Source organism: Urocitellus parryii, chromosome 6 (assembly GCF_045843805.1).
Source record: "Urocitellus parryii isolate mUroPar1 chromosome 6, mUroPar1.hap1, whole genome shotgun sequence".
Lineage (NCBI taxonomy): Eukaryota > Metazoa > Chordata > Mammalia > Rodentia > Sciuridae > Urocitellus > Urocitellus parryii.
This window is the reverse complement of record NC_135536.1, coordinates 97,588,518-97,602,646: the sequence shown is the minus strand read 5'-3', so window position 1 is coordinate 97,602,646 and position 14,129 is coordinate 97,588,518. Positions and strand designations below refer to the sequence as shown.

Sequence of the window (14,129 nt, the reverse complement as noted above, 5' to 3'; positions counted from 1 at the left end):
CACCTTTTTAAATGAGCAGGGTATTCTCAGTGCTTGGTAATATAGTTAGTATGCAATAAATCTTTGTTGAAAGAATATTTCATTTGCATTGATGCACTTAGATAACACAAGTGAACAAGTCAAGCATATGGACATTTTAGTGGTGAATGAATGGAATGGGATTGTAGGACCATGAAAATATCATGACAGTTCAGACCCTTAAGCTTGAGTTGTGAGTTCTTTGATAAATCTATAAAACACATTTACATTCATTAGTGGGTGGATCTTTAAAAGCTATTTTTATAGACGACAGATAGTGGGGATTGGAAGTAGGGAGAGAGATGGAAATTTTTAGGCCATCTAGTGAAAAATCCAGACCAAATTTCTATTTTTTTTTAAATATATATTTTTTGGTTGTAGGTGGACACAATACCTTTATTTTATTTGTTTATGTTTATTTACTTATTTTATGGGGGTGCTGGGGATCAAACCAAGTGCCTAACACATGTTAGGCAAGTGCTGTATCACTGAGCCACAACTCCAGCCCCCAAATTTCTATTTTCTAACCTCTCTAGAACAGAACCACCACCATCCTATTTTAGATAGGACGTTGGAGGAGAAAAGGGGCCATGGGTCTGGGTGCTTGGTGAAGAAAGTCAAGGGAGAGATGAAGAGTTTGATATTCTCTTGTGGTCAAATTCAATTAGAGTTTTGATGCCAAGGAAAAAATGAAAAGGCAAGGAGTCCATCAAAGGGAAGGATGAATGGCTAGTGTGGATAAAGGATGACAGACAGGCTTCTGAACTAATGAAAGGGAGAGCAGGTAGAAGAGCACAGCCTAGAATAGGGAGGCAACATCAGGCTGGGGGATGTAGGACTGTTCTTCTGTGGCACAGGATAGAATCAACACACTCTTTGGCACAGTGTATGTATGTATGTGTGTGTGTGTGTGTGTGTGTGTGTGTGTGTGTGTGTGTGAAGCAGATCATGACATCCATTATGAATAGAAATTGAATATCAGGGCTGGGTATTAGTTCAGTGGTAGAGCACTTGCCTAGCACATGTGAGGCACTGTGTTTGATTTTCAGCACCACATTAAAATAAATAAATAAAATAAAGATATTCATCTACAACAACAAAAAGACCCTGTTGAAAAAAAAATGAATACTAAAAATGCTGTGAGATTTTTGGGTCTAGTATACTGGGACTATACAAATAGATATTATGTGATATTGTTATTTTATACATGATGTGTTATTTTATAGTGTGGTATAAGATGTAACCTTTACTATAAATAGAAAATAATATGTAACCTTTACATTATTTTCCAAGTAAAATTCATTCATATCTTTTACCTTATTAGCATTTTATGGATATGCATTTTAAGTGGGCTAGAAATGTCACATACTTCAAATCTTCTTTGGCATCAAGGAAGGACGAATTATATACAGATCCAAGTACACACATCTATGCACATGCACATACCAACACACACACACAACATACACATATACATACCACTTTCTCTGGTATTTTTCCAGCCTGATTCTCAGTCCTGCTGGTGGATTTATTAAGCTCCTCCTCATAATTGTTGGCTTCCTTTGAAATTAATTTTTGTAAAGCCTCTGCGACTTCATCTTCCAGTGTGTGTGCCTGGCTTTCTGTGATCTGTTATAAGAGGCAAAATATATGAACTGCTAGTCCCATTCTTGTGATTTAAAAAAAAATCTAGATTAAACTTTGCAGTTGAACATAAATTTTTAAAAGAAGTATCATTCTGGGTGCACTGGTGCATATCTGTAATCCTAGCAACTCAGGAGGTTGAGTCAGAAGTATTGCAAATTTCAGGCCAGCCTCAGCAATTTAGTGAGATCCTATCTCAAGATTAAAAAAAAAAAAAAAGGACTGGAGATATAGCTCAGTGGTAAAACATTCCTGGGTTCAATTCCTTGTACAAAAAATAAAATAAAATAGGAACCTTGTGAATTCTCTTTCTGGACAATCCTTCCTATTACCCTACTACATGCCAGCTGCTATAGTAATTGCCCAGCACTCTGGGAAGACATATCTTTGGGCCAACCACGCAAACTGTCAGTCCTGCCTGTTGAAACTCATGGAACACTTACTTTGAGAAACACCTGAAAAGTTGCTCCTCCACAGTTGCATGTCATAGTCAGGTAAACTTTGAAACTCTGCAAAGATATCACCTTACTCAAACCTGCCAGAGCTATGGTATCAAGCTGAGGCTGGCTGAAATTAGCTTACTTCATGCATTGCATGTCTTTGCTCCTGTTATTTCCTTTTTTGCCACACACACCTTCTAACTTTGCTAGTTATATCTTAACTACCTTTTTAAGCTCAGTTCAAACACCTCTACCTCTGTAGCCTTTCCTTACTGCCACTCCTGGCATCCTGCAATGTTCTTACTGGCTCTTTAGCAGTTTGCATTATGGCCGTGTGTATACTTGTCTAGTTCTTCTGACAGACTGTAAATACCTCAAGGGAGAACGATGGTGCCCACTACAAAGTAGATGCTTTATAAACACTTGGCTACTTGAGTCAAGTGGCTTGGCTTCTTGGCATACTCCAAACTGTGCTAAGATTTGATTTACTTTCTTTCATACAACTTACCAGGCCCAGATTCAGCAGTTTAGAAACAATCTTGTCAAATACTCCTCTGTCATTTTCCTCATAAATCCTGGTAGCAATCTTATGGACAATGTCTTCAGCCGTTAAAGGAGTTCCATCTAGTTGATGAAGGCCATCTGGATCATCTAGAGAGAACAATCATTATTTCATATCATGGTAGGTATTTCACACATCATATTACATTTATAATCTGTACTTTGCTTTTCTAAACTCAGATATGCTTAAGATGTATATAGTGGTGCTTGGTCCACATAAACTCTTGGTTTGAAATAAAACAAGGCTTTTTGAGCTAAGAACCTAGGATGATAATGGAAATTCTGAAAGCCCATGACTATAAAAGCTGAAGATAGTACAGACCTCTCCATTAATTAGTATCACTAATAATATAAATAATACTAATTTTATTTACAGAGTATGCTGCATTTATATTATATGCCATATTAGTCAAAGCATCCTTCTATACATTTTGTAATTTGACATTCTATTTCTGCTCTGGGAGTAGGTTGGTAAAATCTCCACTTGTCTTCCTTTTGCAGGCAAATTCCTGGGCTGGGTGCAAGGGAACCTGCTACACATCTAGAATTAGAGATGTGAATTGAAGATTTTTATGACTTACCTGGGATAAATATTTACTCCTAAGTGACTGTGCATCACAGTATCTTTATGGAATGTAGCTTAATCTGAGAAGCCCAATTCTCCAGAGAATAGGGAATTTATTTTATGAGCCTGGAATTGAAACTTAAAATATAGCAATAGATCTGCAAAAAGCAATATGTAAATCTTTGCAGAGAAGCATGAAAACAGTATCTTTAGTTTTTCTGGGAATATGTTTGGCAGCACTACTTCAGACTAAAGCGCAAGGGCCCATTCAGAGGAAAAGCATCAGTGGCAATGAGGCTTCAGAACACATCTATAGGCAACTACTAGGAATCTATTAGTCTTTTCCAATCTATACAATATTGAGCAGATCCAATTTACAAGGCAATTAAATCTCCCTTGTCACTTAGGCAGACTGGAAAGAACAGAATTTGAGCTCAGTAATATTTCTTGTTATCTTGGAACACTGCAAAGAATTATAAGGGTATCAATTTCATGGAATTTTTGTGATGATCAGATAAAATAAGATGTAAAAGCACTTTTTAAATCACAAAGTACTATACGAAAGTGAATGGATTATTGTAATTGTGTACAGTGGATTTGGATTTTGAAATAAAGGAACTACAATTATCTTCTAAAGAAAATGGAAATTGAATCCCTGGCCAGATTCTGCCCAAATAATCCTCATCATATTCTTTCAAAGAAATAACAACCTAGAATTTCTGCTCTGATTCTTCCCTTTTCTTCCATGGCTTTGAGAATTTGGATAAGGAATTTCTCTCATGACCTTTCTTCCGAGACTCTATGGTGATATATATAGCCGCAGGAAGAATATCTTCTTGTTTGAAAAGAAACTTAGGAAAATAAGTGGGGTGATTACACATGGAGGACTAAAGTTTTCTGTCAGTATATAACTGCTGAGCTGTTGACCAGCCTGTGAGCTATGTGCCCTGTTAGCCCTGAGTACCAGAGTGACAAAGGAGTAAAAAAGCCCTTCAGGAAAAAAAATTAAAACAACAACAAAAACCCCATAAAATCAGTTCCCCTACTGCTTGAAAGGAAATCGGGTTCATCATCTATTTTTCAGGAGTACAGACTGTTATTTAGGTCTGAGTTTTCCATTTGTGAGCTGCAAGTTAGGCTCTTGGGAATATAGTCTGCCCCAGTCTGCAGAGGTGGAAGAATTTATTTCCCTTCTCACTCATCCCTGAGGATCTCAAAAAGGAAGAGCCCTGGTTGCCTGCTGGAGCTGGAAAATAACTGAGATGACTGTTTTTCAGTTCATTTACTTCACAGCAGGGAGAATGTTAGTAACTCACTGAAGAAATATCCTCTTTCCTCTGCGGCACTGCTGCATATGCTGATCCCAGGGACATAGGTCTCCCACGGCAGAGCTTTGCTAGATGGGGTTAATAACAGAGCACTTGGCCACTAACCCCTACCTGACATTGATTTCCCTTGGCTCTTCTGAAATGGACAGAATCAGTCATAATGACTTCCCTGCTGCTCATGGAGGGAAAGTCCACCCTCTCTATAGAGACCCTCAGAAGGAAGTCAAACATGGATTCAAAATTTAAACCTTTTATTAAGGAGTCACAACATTCTGAGTGGATGTCAAAGGGCCATGTCCCAAGTCATCAACTGTCCAGTTATGTTTTGAAACCTTTGCATCTAATATAATATTTGACATTCATTTGTTCAATAAAGTTTTTAAAGTCTTAGTATATGTCAGCCATTGAAAATAGAAATGGATTGGTTAGTCATGGTCTCTGATTGCACAAAGCTTATTATCTAGTTCATTATCTGAAACAGAGAAATTACATGATAAATATTTGTTAGGTGAATGCACACAGGAGCCCTAAGGCACTACCACATGAGGGACTTGGAAAAATCCTGAATCACATGTATTATAGAACAAGCCTATAGCACAAGCCTATCTGGTGGATTCCTAAATGCATTATTAGATTTGGGAACATATACTGCCCAAATTAGTCTCCTTCGCCCTGTCTTCTGGGACAAATCTGCATGCTTCCAATGTCCTATTCATCTTGGTGGTTCTAAACCCTCTAGGTCTGGGATTTTCAAGATATTAAGAGAAACAAGAAGTTTACCCATAAAATATTCTCTGCAAAATCTTTGGTTTGGCTTCTTTGTGATCTCAAGGAGAGGTAAAATGATCCCATGGGTACAAATAAAGCTATCAGGGATGGCACTTGGTAGTTCTAAACTCACTTGAGATGGTACTATAATGCCAGACAATTTAAAAATGGGTTGTCAAGTTACAAACATATTTATGTCTCTGCTTGCTCATACAACCAGTCAAACATTAGACTGTTTTTTTGTTGTTGTTGTTTGTTTTGTTAAACCAGTCAAAAGGATCAAATCTATTTTGTGCAGTTATGCCAATGTCTATTTCTAGTCCAAATATTTTAGGTTAAAAAATAACATTCAAGATTTTAAAATTTCCCCAACTAGTACAGATTGATATGTGGCAAAATATAAGCCATCGCCTCCATTCTATATCCCACAAGCACAACATACTTCTGAACTTCCCTCAGGCTGTGGTGTCCTCTGAAAGTCAGATTTAACTGACAGTTGTTTTCTGGCAGAGATAATCAGCATGATTCTTTTGTTGCTATGGAGCAAAATAGGGACATAGAAAGCTTGTACTCACTCCTAATCATTGGTCTGCAGAATGGAGAACACATTCTCTTCCTCAATGCCTAAGTATAGCAATTCATTTATTCCCTCTTGTATTCTTTTGCTCAATCATTTATTCATAAATTCATTCAATGAATTCATGAGCATTTAGGTACTGGGGTTATAATGTAAAATTTTCAGTTTAGTTTTGGAGAAAGACATTTATCATAGGTAGTTACACTTATGAATGTAAAATTACAAACTGCCTGAAGGAAAGTTAACAAAGTTTCTATTAGATTATGTGTGTTGGATGAACCTAGAAATGTACACAGGAACCAGTCTATGCAGACTGTGGAAGCCACATTAAGGATTTTGGTTTTTATACTAAGAGAAATGGGAATCTATTAAAGGGTTTTATGAAAACCCCTAATTTGTGTGTTGAAAAGAATACTGTATCTAGTTGCCACATCAAGAACAGATTGAAGCCAGATGCGGTGGTATATACCTATAATTCCAGCAATTTGGGAGGCTGAGGCAGGAGGATTGCAAGTTTGACGCCAGCCTTAACAGCTTAGGGAGACCCTATCTCAAAATCAAAAATAAAAAGGGCTGAGGATGTAGCTCAGTGGTAAAGCACCCCTCGATCCAATCCCTATTGCAAGAAAATAAAATTGAGAGATACATGGGAAGTGAAAATCAAATTTGATAGACCAGAATTTGAGAGGTGGGGAAGAGATAAATTGTTTAATTCTAGATTTCTGAATAGCAGCAAAGATCACTCTAAAAGGTCTTGTGAGGTAGACACTGATCTATAGTTCAATTCTGGACATGTTAAGTTCTAAGTGCTTTTGAAAATTCCAAGCAAGATGTTAAGGTAAGCAGACAAGTAAGCCTATAGCTCAAAGAAGTCTGAAGTAGTGGTTTGGCACATCAGAATACATAAACAGTACATGAAGCTACAGAAAGGTTAGGATGATCAAAGGAGAAAGGACATACCTAGGAGAATATTAAAAAGAAAACAGTGGGTATTTCAATAAATATCCTACAGGAGGTATAATATATATAATATATTCTAAGTATGGGAGATATTTTATTGATCTAATTATTTGACAATTTTTGATAATTTTGTTTGTACAAATTGTTAAACTAAATGAAATGGTAAATGAATTCAACATAAAACATAGATATATTGATTTTATTATTTTTTTCAAGGCATCCCTAATGGAACCTTTAAAGTAAGAGTAAAATTTGGGACTCTGTGAAGTGGGGACTTTGCACATTATCAGCAAATCTGAGCTTCATCTACCAGTATTAAATTTGACTATTAAAAGATTATGAAAGTATAAGAGATGTTTTTAAAGATATAGAACTTCTTAATCAAATAGGAAACTTCAAACCAGAGAAAATAAGTTCTTTTTCATCATTTACCTTGAAATTTATGATCCAATCCGCTCTTAGTAGAATCATAATCATCAATCAATTTTCGATTCTTGGTTGAATCAACATCTTCCACATTCAATTTGTTATCAAATGAGGAACTTCTTACAGATTGTCTTTCTTTCTCAGTCTTTTCCTTTTCTGTTATTGCCTTTAGCAGGTTCAAGTTATCAACAAAAGAGTAATTGCTATCACCTGGCTTGTTTTCTGGAAGAAAAATCCCAAGCCCAACACATCCATTTTAATTCATATTCTGATAGTTCACGTTATTTAAATTAACATCAATATAATTTCTTTTTACCTGGAGGGTACGTTTTTTTAATCTTGTCTGCCTCTGCTTCAGCAATCTGTGAAACAAACAGGAGACAGACTTAGTTTAAAATCAATGCTTCACTACTTACCAAGAGCCAAACGATTTAATCCCCATGGAATTTAGTTTTCTTGTTTGTGAAATGTAGATAATAATTCCTATCTCAAAGCATTGTTACAGGTATAAATGAGATAATGGGCAGAAACTCTATAAATGTGATTTCTTTCTCCTATAATATTTGTGAAAGAACTCTGGTAAATTAAGCAATCTTACAATCGGGTGGATATGATGTTGAACTTACTGGGTTCTTGGATAGTCAGTTTTATGTATTATACAGAACTCAATGTAATTAACTGTTAGAGCATAGAAATTATCAAAAACTAGATTTCCCATCCTTATTTCTACCAATTTACTATTAAACGCCAGATGTCTGTAAACAACAACAACAACAAATAACTAAAGCAAAATGAACTGGCATTTATAATTTTGCTTCTGACCTACCTGTTCATTCAAAGGTCTTTCTGCACTTAATTCTCTATTATGTAGAGATTTGTCTAGAATAAACACACACAAATATAAATTTAATTGTGCATTGGAAAGAGAAAATACATTTCTCATTAAAATCTTTTTTAAAGCTGGGGTTGTAGCTCAGTGGTAGAGCGCTTACCTAGCATGTGTGAGACACTGGGTTTGATTCTCAGCACCACATAAAAAAATAAATAAAGGGCCACCAACAACTAATAAAATATTTTTTAAAAAATCTTTTAAAAAAGAAAATAACAAATATTAGGAAAACATTTCTGGATGACCGAAACAATATATGTGAACAAATAATATAAGACAACAAATATCAATATTTCCTTGTTTATGATCTTGGTATTATTTCCTGAGTTAAGGGAATCACACTCCCTCCCACCCCCATCAGAAATTTAACACATAGTTCTGACACTTGGCTTCCCAGCTTTTCTCAACTAGAGAGGGCATAATTTGGATTGGCATTATTGGCATATTAAAAGCTCTTTCATCATATACTGCACCTGTTATGAATAGAGTATCTGAAAAGAGTTGTAAAACAACAAACAAACAAAAAGCCACTTTAGGTGGAAAAGCTACTCCCTCCTCCCACTTTGAAAATAACATCTTTTAAAACACCCATATTATTTCAAAATCTCTCTTTCAAAATAAAGTGGATGGTGGTAAATCTGTCTTCCGTTTGGTTCTAAATTCAAACTGACTTGCCTGTCAACATGCACGGATATGATTTGATCAGAAAACGAAGCAGGGTGATTTACAGCTCTCGGATCATACCAGGCTTTATCTTTTCGTGGCGAAATGAAAGGAAGGTGGGAAGAAGGAAAGTGTCCACACATACCTTGGCTGCCTCCCAGTGTGGGGAAAGCTTGAATTAGGGTGCTGTGGAGCACCAACACCAGAATCCAAGTGCCGGTCCAAAGGAACCCCATTCTTCCACTCTTGGCTTCAGAAACAGCCTGGCACCAGGCTCCCGGAGCTGGAGCTTTTGTTATGAATGAAAAGAGGAGTAAAAAGCTGGAAGGGCCAAGAGGGCGGGCGGGTGCGGGGAGGGAGAGTGGCAGGGACCGGAGGCCTGGGGAGCTCGGCGTCGCTCGGAGTGAAGGGAATTGACGGACTCGGGCGCTCGGGAGCCGGGTCTCCAGGTGGAAGAGAGCGCTGTCCGCTCGTGGGTGCTGAAGTTCCTGTGACGCGGGGCCAGCCGCGGGTCGGCTAGGGCGTAGCTTTACTCCGGCTCCCTCCCGGAAAGGAAGTGAGGGAGGAAGCGCATGCTCCATGCAAGCCAGAGGCGGGAAGGGATGGCGTCAGCGACTCCGGGGCTACTCCAGTGCCTCGGGAGTGGAGCGGGGGAGGGGCGAAAGACCCGCTAGCGTATTTTCTGTGCCGCAGTCCTGGGGGTGCTTGTGCGCCCAGGAATAGCCGGATTGCTGTAAGCTTGACATCACTGTCGTAACCTTCCATGTAACCTCACTTCAAGGACTAAATGCCTTCTCCACCCGTGCACCTGCCAAGGAGAGTTAGATCACCTTCGGCAAAAGAGTTTTGCTTTGGGATTCTTCTTCTGGTATAACTGCTCCAGAATCTCTTCTTTCCGTTTCACCTACTGTATCAAAAGGTAGATATAATTCTATTGTCCTTAGAAAAGCCCTGCCTTTCGTGACTTGTGTTGACATACCGAACAACTCTTGGATGTTCTTGGTCTTAGCGCCACAGTCTTTTATCTTAATTTCATTTTTCTTATAGTGCTGGGGATCCCACTCAGGGCCTTGTGCATGCTAGGCAAATACTCTACCCCTGAGCTACGTCCTCAGCCCCTGGTGGAGTCTTGGGAAATTCAAGGAACTTTCCGATGTTGAAGGAAAAATCAGTAGTCAGATTACTGCAAAACGTTCTCACTCTTCCTGATGCTAAAACAATAAATCATTGCCTGTCCATTCCTGAGTAGATGAGCAGCAATGGGCCAGTTTTATTCTCCTTTCCCCAACCAAGAGGGAGAAAAACAAAACAGCAACAACAAAAACTGCACTTCTGTAAAATTCTTCCCCAGGTTGCAGGTCTCAATTATGCCTGTGGACTTTGCTGTTCAAGGGGGTTTTTGAAGAGAAGGGGCATCCATGAAAAGCGTTTTTCACCATAAGTCTAGAGGTGCTTCCTATATTCTGAGACTAGTCCCAGAAGCCTATGATTATTGCATACAAGGAGAAATCCAAAGAGTTTTAAGTAATGAATACAAGCAACATAATGTGAGCAGGGTGCTGAGCAAGCTCTGTAGTCTCTAATTTTTTAAACAGAACTTGGATCCTTTCCTTTGAGCCATGGCTTGCTGGGAACCCGTGTGAATAATGACCAAAGAGAAGGATTCAGCACAATCAAGCCTTTGATTTCTGTACCCCTGCTTTTCAAGGAGCAAGTTAGTTATTCAAGTACCTAAAAACAAACAAACAACCAAGCTGACAAACAAATCTCCTTCATTTTGGAGGTTTTTGAGTTTGGAGGTCATTCAAATATTTTCTTAAAGAATCTAAAAAGTACTGCTTTTTAAAATTTCCATGTGAATCTTTTTTTTAATTAACACATAAAAATTGTACTTATTTTGGGAGTTATGGAATACTACTAAATCTAATGGTTACATCAAATAGCTCTTTTTTCACAGTAATAACATAATATTATTATCCTAGTATACTGCATTCTTAAAAATTAGGCCATATTTTAAAATCCCAGCTAAGTAAAGGGCAAATTTCCTTGGTTTCTTCTTCTTTAAAATGGAAATGTAGGGTTGTGACTCAGTGGCAGAGAGCTTGCCTAGCATACCTGAGGCACCGGGTACAATTCTCAGCACCGTGTCTACAGTGTACTTACACATATCAATAAATAAAATAAAGGTCCATTGACAACTAAAAAATATTTTAAAAAATGGAAATATAGGCTGTTTACCTCCCACTGTTATTGTGGAGACCAAATGGGTACATGTTTTGAACAAGTCATTTTGATGCTGAGATTTTTGACACAGCCTAAAAAAAATGTCATGAAATGTTTTCAGAAGATTTTTTTTTTTTTGGTGGCAACTGAAAGAAATGTTGCCACCAAAAGAAATAGCATCCAATATTATGTAAAATAGTTATTTACTAAATCTGAGACTTACTCTGTCACTGACAATCTCTTAGTCTTCCTCTATCCTTGTCCCACTCCTGACTCACCTCTCCCCTACTCTATATTTGCAACTGGGAGACTCAGGAGCAGAATGAAGATAAGTGATGGCTATTAAGTCTTTCATTTCTTATCCCCCAAAGAAAAAGGATACTTCATTTTTCTTTGCTATTTGGGCTAAAGTGATTATGTTAAATTGACACTTAATTTGGGAATGTTATGTTTTTGATTAAATGGATTGTGAAGAACTGAGTAAACTAAGAAGCTTGATTTAGTTTACATTCTTTAGTCTTAAAGGTTATCCCACTGGACTTAGTATAAATCTATAAATGGAGTCAAGCCAAATTTCATTTATTCATTCATACATTTAACAGATATTTATTGAGCTTTTGAAATGTACCAGATATAGATAGATGCTTGGTGTACAGACAATTAAAATGTTGATATCTGCTGGTCTTATAACCTATTAGAGAAAATATTGTGTTTATAACAACACCTGTTTAGTAAATAGGTTTCATGGGCAACATGCTGATCTTCTTTAAATATAAGTGAACAAATACTCAATTACATGTGCAAAGTTCAGATGGAATCTAAATGTTGGATTTCTTTCAAAAAGAAGATGGCTCATGTATAAATGATAAAAGATTAAAATGTTTTATTCTTATATATAAGTACACTATAGACATTAAATAACATTTTAAAAATTGAAAATTACAAGATGAGTGCATTGACACAGATCAAATGATTTCGAAATAGTGTAGAATGCTCAGTGAGTCTGTCAATGTTGCTTATGTTCTTGTCAACACACAAGTAGATCAACTGTTATGTGCTTATTGCTGTTGGGAAGATGCCTTCTGAGCTGAGACTTGAAGATACATTTAAAAGATGTTTTTTGTTTATTATAGAAAAATTATTAATAATTATTGCATATTTTATTACATAAAATTTCAAACGCAAAGGAAGATAAAATCTTGAAATATGTACCCATGAATCTATTACCCAACTTCAATAATCATTGATCCATGTCCACTCATTTTATATACCGAGGCACTTCATACTCCCAATGAATTATTTACTCAGAAAAGCCCAGAGGGCATGTCATTTCATCCATCAATGTGTCAGTATGTTTATGTAAAAGATAAGGGTTATTTTTTCCAACATTATTGTAATACCTTTAACATATCTCATAAGAATAATACTGCCTTAGTATCATCAAATATCCTGTCAGAGTTTAAATTTCCCCACTTTCCTTACAAATATTTTTACAGTTGGTTTGCTTGGACCAGGATCTAAACAAGGCCATGCATTGCATTTGGTTGGCATGTGAGAAATACATAGAAGTGCAAGACTGAAGAAGTGCAAGGTTTGCTTTAACTTCCCCAGAAAAGTTAATTGCTTCCTTGGGATAGTGTGTATACTTTCAATATAGTATGTATTCCATTATGTTGCTTTTTGTAAATGCTTCTTTCCTCCTTATTTTAAAAAATAGCACTTGTGTAACATGTGAAAGACCCTATATTCAATCCCAAGTACTGGTGGGAAAAAAACCTATAGACACACCCACACATGCACATACATTGAGAGAAAATTCCTGAAAATACAGATAAACAAAATGCTAACTTTTGATCTTTGTCTTTTTGGTACACATTTTTTGCTGAGAAAATATTTTTATATATATGTATTTATAAAATTGTGTTGCTTACTATAAATATATGCTTACATATCTGGCTGTCTACATGACTGAACTGTGAACTTACCAAGGGAAACTATCTTATTTCACTCATCTTTGAGCCCTTCTTAAAAGTATCTGGAAATCTACTAGCTTAAATAAATGAATGAAGTAATGATGGGTTGCCTATTTATCGTTGGTTTCAAAAGAACTATGATAGCTGTATGCCTTTGGAGGAGACACTATCAGAATTGATTCCCCACCCAGCATTTTCATTACAAAAGTCTTAAAGAGGAGGTATTTATGAAAAGCAATGATCCTCAGGATCACAGAGTTATAGGAATGGATCTGTTGTTGTAGAGGAGACTGGCACAGGATGCCTATACTAGAGCTGGCTGCTGGTGTAACTCAAATGTCAAGTAAATATGGGCAATTTTTTTTTTTATTCCTCGGTATTGAACTCAGGGGTATATAACCACTGAGCTACATCCCCAGTCCTTTTTATTTTTTATTTTGAGACAGGGTCTTGCTAAGTTGCTGAGAGCCTCCCTAAATTGCTGAGGCTGGCCTCAAACTTGTGATCCTCCTGCCTAAGCCTCCCAAGTTGCTGGGATTACACGTGTGTGCCACCATACCCAGCCAAGAAATAAATGTGGAATTTGGAAATTTACTGTCAGAAGAAAGTTGAATTAACCAAGCATAGTGGAGCTAATAGCAAGACTAAAAACAATCAAGGAAAAGGAAAACATGGAATTGAAAAGAGAATATGAATAAGGAAAATGGGCCCCAAATAACTAGATGTCATAGGCCATCTAAATGTAGAAAATCCCCAAAATGAATCTGAGACTGGGTGGGAGGAGAAAGTAGCCAGACAGCAAACTTTTCTTGTTCACTTACCTTGTTTGTACCATGGCTAAGCCAGGTCAGATCAATGGGCTGCTCCACGGGCTGTTGGAGGAAGATGTGAGACTATGACTGAAAGCTTCCTCCGGAAACACAAGTGTAGCAGTTTCCCAGAAGCAATCAGAGTGAATATACAAGGCCAACACTACAACGGAGGCCCACTACACCATTGAATACAGTAATTAAAACGGATTAAACATTTTTGAGTGAAAGTATCAGGTTGCCTAGTAGCAGTGTGATTCCTATTATAAAAAGTGTGTGTGGGGG

The 14,129-nt window shown here is 37.1% G+C and overlaps 1 protein-coding gene across 2 annotated transcripts in view; it reads right to left on the bottom strand.

Annotated features, from left to right (window-relative positions):
• The window catches only part of Scg3 (secretogranin III), a 38,816-nt gene extending 29,741 nt beyond the window's left edge, over positions 1-9,075 (bottom strand). For both annotated transcript variants that reach the window (XM_026392130.2, XM_026392138.2), the window contains exons 1-6: positions 8,985-9,075; positions 8,114-8,166; positions 7,604-7,649; positions 7,294-7,509; positions 2,611-2,753; positions 1,498-1,647 (exon numbers count right to left, since the gene is read on the bottom strand). In XM_026392130.2, coding sequence (XP_026247915.2) covers positions 1,498-1,647; positions 2,611-2,753; positions 7,294-7,509; positions 7,604-7,649; positions 8,114-8,166; positions 8,985-9,075 — 699 coding nt within the window. The remainder of the gene's footprint in view (positions 1-1,497; positions 1,648-2,610; positions 2,754-7,293; positions 7,510-7,603; positions 7,650-8,113; positions 8,167-8,984) is intronic.
• Positions 9,076-14,129: the final 5,054 nt, after the last annotated feature.